This window comes from Passer montanus, unplaced genomic scaffold (assembly GCF_014805655.1).
Source record: "Passer montanus isolate IOZ18808 unplaced genomic scaffold, ASM1480565v1 scaffold222, whole genome shotgun sequence".
Classification (NCBI taxonomy): domain Eukaryota; kingdom Metazoa; phylum Chordata; class Aves; order Passeriformes; family Passeridae; genus Passer; species Passer montanus.
In genome coordinates, this window is record NW_024366838.1 from 18,211 (window position 1) to 26,510 (window position 8,300).

An 8,300-nucleotide genomic window follows, 5' to 3' on the forward strand; every position below is an offset into this window, starting at 1 on the left:
AGTTGTTTCCCTACCTCTCACCCTCCCTAAAACCTTTTTGTCAAGAAGTGTTGTGCAGAAAATCTTGGATGATTACGTTAAAGGAGAATAACCTGCTATCGTGGTTTTGGAGAAAATTAAAAATTTCAGGAACTCTGCACACACAGATGCCAGGGACACAGTAACACGAGGGGTGTTGGTGCTGTGGTAGAAGGGTGCTGCAGCTTTACTGCAGCAGGAAGGTGACGCCTCATCTCTTGGCAGCATCTCAAGTTTTGGCTGTGGGTTAATGTGGCACAGTCGCTTTTTTTTTTTTCTGGGTTAATGTGACATCTCACTTTTGGCAATGGGTTGTTGGAGAGTTAACGTGACACCGTCTCAGCTTAAAGGCCCTTCGGTGATGGATCAACTGGGCTGGATTTATTTAACCCATTCAGGCGCCTCTGCAGAGAAATGCCACCTTTCTCGAAAACAAGCCCACAGCACGCAGCAAAGGAAGCCATAAGCCCAGAGAAGTCCCGGAGACTTTGGAAGTGGGTGACTCGGGGCGCGGGAGGCGGCGGGCACCCGGGCGGCGGCGGCGGCGGGCGGGAAGATGGAGGCGGCCGAGGCCATCCGAGGTGAGGCGGGGCGGAGCCAGTGGCGGGCACGCCCGTCCCCTTCCCGGGGAGAAGGAGAAAGAGGAGGATGGGCCGTGGCTGCAGGAGGGGGGGCAGGTGCTGGGACAGGGTATCTCTGCCGCACACGTACTGCCGCGGGCGCGGCGCTATTAATAAACCGCGGGCGGCGGTAATTCCGCCCCCCCAGCTCCCGGGAAAAGTCTGCTCCCGCTCCCCGACTGCCCACCCTTCGGTTCGCTCGGACACCTCCCCACCAAGGCACGCAAACAAACGAAAACAATAAAAAATTTAAATGCAACATACATTTTGCATGTTTATTATTTAAATACGCACATACTGTATTTATTATGTATGAATATGATGTAGGCATGCATGCGTATATGTAATAATATATACAATAGGTATACATTTATTAGATATAAAACAAAAAAATAGGTATGTTTATATTGTAGATCGTATAACGATCTTATTTTTATATATGTAGATCATATATACATATATAACACAACATGTTATATTCTATGTGCTGGTTTAAAATGTTCTATATATAATCTAAAGTATACCTATGTATAAAATAACGTAAGGGGGTTTTTTTAGGTTTGGGTTGGGGGCTTTTTGGAAGCAGAGGGTTGAAAAAGATGACGCCGTTTTCTTGCAGGGGCCTCCCCACGGTGAGTTAAAAAAATAATACTGATTAGGGGGAAAAAAAAAAAAGAAAAAGAAAACGCAACAAAACGCAACGAACAAACAAAACAACAATACGAAAGAGCAGCGACAGATCTCGGCGGGGAGAACAGCCGCAGAGCCCCGGCGTGGCGGGGCCGCGGGTGGGTGTGCGTGGGGGGGCGCTCACGTGGGCGGGCGGCGGGCGGGGGGCGGGCCCGGCGCCCCCGATCTAGGGCAGCGCGTTCCGTACGGAGCGCGATGTTCCCGCAGCGCGGGGATTTCTGAGAACTGGGGCTGTGTCCTCAGCTGAACCCGGCGCCGCGGCCCTCGCACTGACGCGGCGCCTTAAAGCGGCGATGGCCGCGGCGGGCCCCACCGCGCCGGCGGCGCACGTACGCCTGCAGCCCGCAGTGCGGAGCGGGGCTGCGGGCAGCGCTGCCCGAGCCCGGGGGGCTGCCGCCGCGCCGGCCACGAGCCCTGCCCGCACTGGCCGTCCCTCCAGCCCCGAGGGCCTCGCACTGTCCTCGAAGCCCATGGGCTGCGCTTCAGCTCACTGCTTTGCCACCCCTCTCCTTTTTCTGCCTTTTTTCTCTTGTTTTGCAACACCTCGTGCAAGGAGTGAGCTGCCCGACGGTGCTTACTCATCACCTGTATCGCGGCATCCCTTCACTGTGACAGCCTTCGAGGGTGAAACAGCAGAGCTGGCACCAACTCTTGTGCCAGTGTTAATCAGGAAGTTTTGAAGGCCTCGCATTCAACAGCACTCAACAAACTGACCTGACGAGCTGTGACCAAGCGCTGCCAAAGGAGGCTGACCTCTATTCCACACTCCCCACATGTGGTATGGCTGTTCTGCTGCCAGCTCCTTTTTCACTGGATGTCTTTGCTACAGTCAAAGGTAGATGTTCCCAAATTTACTCTAGTCTAGCTTTCTGCTTTTGAACTTGAGACTCACACACCCATATGCACACTGAAGGATGGTGTCTGATGCAGGCTGCAAAACCCATCTGGGATCCTGGGTGCACAGTCAAGCAGCCAGCCCACGCTGAGTTCAACGCTGCCATGGCTACACCACTATCGGCACCAGACCAAGCTGAAATGCAGATCCCTGGTGCCCAGGTGGGCTGTAATGTCAGTGAGGCACAACATCCCCGGCACACTTACCACCTGCAGAGATAAGACCCAGGAGGGAGGAGCCATGCCTATTACAGAGGTGCAAGATCAGCTGAACTGCTCGCAGTTAAGACGCAATTCAAGAGGTATTAGAAGGACCTCAAGACCAAGACCACAATCAATCCTGTCATGCAGGATAAGGGCAGCATTAGACCAGAAGTTGAAGGTAAGAGCAGAGAAACATAGTCTCCAAGCAGTAATCAGTATGTTTAGTAGTAAACAGGAAAGGAGCAAGCTCTGTATCGACAGTGCTTGTTTATAAATTAAGTTAAATTTGAGACAGGTAATCCTCATACTCCTGGATTTTCAGGCCAGAAATGTCTTCTGTCAGCAGCCTTCTATTGTATAGCTGCTTTTAAAATAGAAGGACAGTTTGCTAGCAGATACTTACTGTGTCTTGCAAGACTTTACACAGCAAGCAACTCCACTGAATCCTTCTGATCTACAAAAATTGAATTTAAATGTTTCTGTTGCATCACATAAAGCAACTTTTTGTCTGCTCTCTCTGTTCAGTGACTGAGAGTCATTCCTTCAAAAGGTTAAAGCACTTCCTTCCTACCCCACCAGTCTTCACAATGGGAGTTGTGGCAGCTGTCTGGTGGAAGAGGTTGCTCTATTTCCTTCTGCTCCATAATAATACATGGAGACAACGTGGGCAATGCATTGGTATGAAAGATGCCACACGCATGTAAAATATAATGTGTTCATATTTATATGACAGCTGAATTACCATTCTGTCACATTGCCAGAATGTCAGTCATGAATCTTCAGCGTGGCCTCGGGCTTTAAGAACACATGTCAGCAAACAGGCCATTTATCTTGATATATAATTTCAGCTATTACTAACAATTTATCAATCCCTCAGCATCTTGTCAAATAATTTGGAGCTTACACCATGAGCCCTGGAGAATGAAAAAAGTCAAAGCAGAATCTGGAATAATGTTTGGAGCCCGTGACCTTCAAAATATTAGGAAATGTTAATACAGAAGAAAGAAAGATTTCTTCATTTTGTCTTGGAAGAAAGTTACCATCAGAGAAGAATCCTCTGTGCTCCATAGAACAGCCCACAAGAAGCAATAGAACAAGGTTTGAAGCAGAACACCTGATTCAGACTGTCTTTACGAGACCATTTGCTCCTCAAAAGAAAGGGTTTTTTGCCCACAGTGGCACTAAAGGTCATTACATAAATTGGCTTTTGGAGCAAAAACCTGAGGGTTCCCACAGTCTGGTCTCTCCAAGAGTGCCTGCCAGGTGCATGCCATCCTTATCCTCCAGAAAGAGGGTGCAATGTTTTAGGCACAGGCACACGGTGCACAAGACATGGGGGCATGGAGTAAAGGATAGTTGACATGTCTTTTATTCTGAAAAGTTCTGGTTTTGAAAACAGAAAACATTTTTGAAAGCCTCAGGAATAATGAATAGCTCTTCTTCCTCCACAGGCTTACACCTCCTCAGAACCCGTGCCCATCCCTCTGGTGAGAAGAGTCCTTCACACACAGACTTGTCCTCCCTCGCCTTCTTTGCAGATCCTCACTTTTGCTGCTTCCCCTGCAACATCTCCCTGTGCTCCCCTCAAGCATGATCCCTGGCTGCTACCCGAGACCCACCTGTGCCTTCCTTACTCACCTGGAGGTCACAGTTATCATTGCTCACAACTCCCATGACAGTTCCTGTCCATGCACTGTCCTCTGGACCAGAGAACCAGCAGCTGCCTTAAAAGCAGCCACTGACAACTTCCACCCTGACTCCACGCAGATGTGCTACATTCCTGTACCCAGGCACTATGCAGAGGGCAAACATCTGCCCACCAGAAGCTAGTTTGGAGCTGTAAACAGTGGTTGAATTTGGGCTTCAGGCTTTCACAAGTGAGTGCCCTTAGCTGACAAAGGGTGTAAGTGCTGTTGTGCGTTCAGAACCGTAGAGTGGTTTTGGTTGAGAGGGACCTTAAAGATCACCTAGGTCCTACCCCTCTGCCAAATTTCACACCTCATTGGTACAGTCTAAGAGAACATCCTTGTTTAGCCTAGTTATTGCAAAAAATCAGCTGTGGATTATAAACCAAGCTATGTATTAAATGCATGCTCTGAAACCATACCCAAGTATTACCATCAGCACAGTCAACTCTGAGTGATGGCCTGTATCATCTGGAGATAAACAGGTTTGTGAGCACAATCCGTTTCCAGGCACGTGTGTGTTGCTGTTCAGAAAGTAGACATGGTCATTTTGATACTCTCTCCAAGCATACAATTCTGTATAACATTGGCATTGCTTTTTAAGTATTGTTTGGACCTAATTCACTTGGAGTCTTGGCGGTTTGGACTACCAGATACATTTAATAGGCAGTGTATTCTTTAATAGGCAGTAATTCTTGGAGGAATATTGGAGTTATTTTAAAAGCTTGGTATGCTTCCTCATTGTGGAACTGGGCACAGATTATGCTCTAAATTAGCCAAGAGTTACCTTAAAACAAAACAAACTTGCAAACAAAAAAGGTTTGTCTCTTTTATTTTCATTTGTTATTAACACTTTCCTCTCTGAACTGTACAAATTAATGTAAGAGTTATTCACTAATGTGAGTATCTGACGTGAAATAAGCAAGTCTCCTTCTGCAAAGCTATTTGCATATTACTGAAATCTGGGTTAGGGCATCTCCTAGCAGGAACTTTTGGACACTGTCAGCCAAAGAAGCTCTGAAAGTCCTGTGAAAAAAGATTACAAACATCTAGCTTGTGAAGTTACATCCTGGATATCCAGATTAACAAGCCTGAGATGCTATTTTCTGTGTAAAATGCTGTTGCCCCTCTGAAGGAAACAGACGGTTGTAGGCACCAGTACTATACAGAAACCAGACATATATCAACAGCTTTAGTGGTAAAGAAACAACAATACCTTCTGCTTCAGCTTCCTATCAGACCTGGAGATCACACCTCTTATTCTGCCTGGTGTCTCTTAAGCACCAGAGGCCAACGGATGCTACATTAGCTGGGAAAAATGCTGTGAGAACAGTGTTTAGAGTGACTTGCTGACTGATGACTGAGACCTGAAGACCACCTCGTCAGGTGCATTGCTCTAACCACGTTCTCTCTTTGGTCTTCATCGGCCTACGGATGATCCACTTACAGGCCTAGCCTCTAGCTCTTTTGTTTTGTTTGTGCATTTCGATTATTGTTTGTTTGGTTGTTTGGGTTTTTTTTCTGAGTTATGGTACATAAAATTATCCATGGCCGATGCCAATTATCCACGGCAAAGGATTATTACTGCTCGAGGTTACACACAGTGATCTAGCATGTTAGCATACAAAATGGCTGACATCACTAATTTTTATCTCCTGCAGGAAAAGAACAACACTGCCTCATTTCGGTAGCTACTTCCTCATAATTTCCACATTCAGCTAATGAAATTAATAGCAATCCATAAAGCCCTTCACCATTCAGGGCCTGTCTGTTTTTGTCAGGAAGGGTGGGCTGCAGTTGAGGGCAGAAGATTCAGTTAGGGACTCTGGCCTGCCAGGACTCAGTCTCTTTGGGATGCAGTTCGCAAAAGCCGGGAAAAGCTCCTCTGTCTGACAGGAGTGCTTCTCCATCTACACGGTGATTTCAGAGGCCCCCATGTTACTTTGGGTAATGCCGCAGAGAGGCTCATGGGCATTATTTCAAAGGCAGAATCTTTTTGTTACTCTCTCTCCTGATGCTTGCAAAGCAGCAAAACACACTGACACACTTCACACCTCAGTACTGGTGGTTTAGGGATGATGGTAATTTCATTTCCTTTTTTAAAATAGTGCTTGATCCAGAAGCCAATTGTTCACTCTTCCCTGGCTGAGTGCAGGTCAGTCAGCTTTCACAACACTCTACGAGCTTTGCGCGTTCGATGGGGCAGAGGTGGGGGCGCGGAACTTGGGTGGACGGGACAGGTTTTCGGGATTCGATTAGGCTGGATGGCACTTGGCGACGGGGTAAGCGTCAACCTGACCTTTATTTCTGCCCACAGTGCCAGAACGGCAGACACGATCAGGCGGCTCTAAAGCTCTTCCCCGGTGGTGGGGCTCGGCACGGGCCCCGCTCACCGTGGGGCACAGAGGGGTCCCCCCTGCCCCGCCTTACGGGGCCGCCTGTCTCGACGACGACGCCGTGGCGATGGAGCGCGCAGCGCCGCCGCCGGCATTCCCCGGGGGGCTGCGCGGGGTCCCGCCTCCTCCCGTCTCCTGCCCGCGTGCACCGGGGCGCCCTTCCCGGGGCAGTGCGGGGAGCCCCATCCGGCGGGTCCCGGTGCCGCGGGCAGGGAAGGGGCGGCCAGCTCGGGGTCGCGCGGGGGTCACAGGCAGCCCGCGGGGTCAGGGGCAGCCCGCCCGGGCCCGGCATCCCCGCCGCCCCTCCCGCCCCTCCCGGCAGCGGCGCGGGGGGGCCGCGGCCGGAGCGCGCGCCCGCCGCTCCCCGCGCCTCCAAGCGTTGCGCACCTTTCGGGACCGGGCGCTGATTGGCGGGGCGCTGCCAGTGACATCAGCCGGCTCACTTCCCATTGGCCGGCCCGTTGCTGGGACCGTAGGACTTCCAGGGAGTCACTTAACCCGCTCGGCGCCGCCGCCCCGCGCCGCCCTCACCTCGGGCCCCCGCCCGAGGCCGGCGGGAAGCGGAGCCGCGGCGCCCCCGCCGTCGCGCCCCCGGCGGCGGCCTGGCATCGCTGCTTTAAGCGGTCGCGGCGGGGCGCCCGGAGTAGCACGCGGCCTGGGGAGGGAGCGCGGCGATTGGCGGGGAGGCCGCCCGGCGGACACGCCCCCCCTAGAAAAGGGGCGCCGTGAGTGGCGGGGGGAGAAAGTAAACACAGCCGGCCGGCCCTGCCCGCCGACCGGCCGGGGCGGGAGGGGCTCCGCGCCTGACGTGATGGGCCCCGGCGCGGCCGCCCCCGGGCAGGAGCGCTCCCCCCTCGCCGACTGCGCGCCGCCCCCGGGGGGCGGCGGTGAAGGACCTGCCCGGCGCCCCGCTATTTATTCGCCCCCCACGCCCCCTTCCTCCTCCGCCCCGCTCTTTCCCGCGCCGCGGGCGGGCCATGGCTGGCGGCGGCGCGGTCGGCCCGGCGGACGAGCAGTGAGGGCGGACGGAGTCCCCCTTGTCGTCGGGGCGCGGCCGCACCATGTCGGCCGTCGCGTACGTGGACTTCGTAGCGGCGCAGTGCCTGGTCTCCATCTCCAACCGCTCCGCCGTGCCCGAGGCGGCGCGGCTGAAGGTGCCGGGCGAGGGGGAGGCGGCCCGGGAGCTGCGCGACCCCCGCGACGCCTGGAAGGACTACTGCGCCCTGCTGGCCATCGCCAAGAGCCTGCTGGAGCTGAACAAGTACCGGCCGCTGCCCGCCCCCTCCGTCTGCAGTGACAGCGTGGAGAGCCCCGACGAGGACGCGGGCTCCGACAGCGACGCGGCCACCGAGCAGGGCTCCAGCCCGCCCCGCAGCCCCCCGCCGGGGCCGCCCCCCCGCCTGCGCGCCGCCGGGGCCGCCCCTAAGGGGAAGCTGGCGGCCGAGAAGCGGCACAAGTGCCCCTACAGCGGCTGCGGCAAGGTCTACGGCAAGTCTTCCCACCTCAAGGCGCACTACCGGGTGCACACAGGTCAGCGGTGGCGGAGGGAAGGGGGCGGGAGCGAGCGCTTGTCCTCGGGTGAACCCGGCCAGCGGCGCGCCCGGCATCCCCGCGCGCCCCCGCCGCCCTGCCGCGCCGCTCTGGCTCCGCGGCTGGCTCCTGCCTCCCCCTCCTTCACGCCCCCCTGCTTTCCCCCGGCTCTGTTCGGCGCCCCGTGTCCGGAGGGAGCGGGCGGCCGCCCCGGGCGGGGCTGCGGCAGCGCCTCCCGCCGCGCCCTGCCCGCCGCCCACCTG

General features: G+C 54.5%; 1 protein-coding gene across 2 annotated transcripts in view; it reads left to right on the forward strand.

The window, feature by feature from the left end:
- Positions 1 to 7,416: 7,416 nt before the first annotated feature.
- The window catches only part of KLF9 (Kruppel like factor 9), a 14,481-nt gene continuing 13,597 nt past the window's right edge, over positions 7,417 to 8,300 (forward strand). For both annotated transcript variants that reach the window (XM_039710055.1, XM_039710054.1), the window contains exon 1: positions 7,417 to 8,037. In XM_039710055.1, coding sequence (XP_039565989.1) covers positions 7,569 to 8,037 — 469 coding nt within the window. In that variant the 5' untranslated portion in view covers positions 7,417 to 7,568. The remainder of the gene's footprint in view (positions 8,038 to 8,300) is intronic.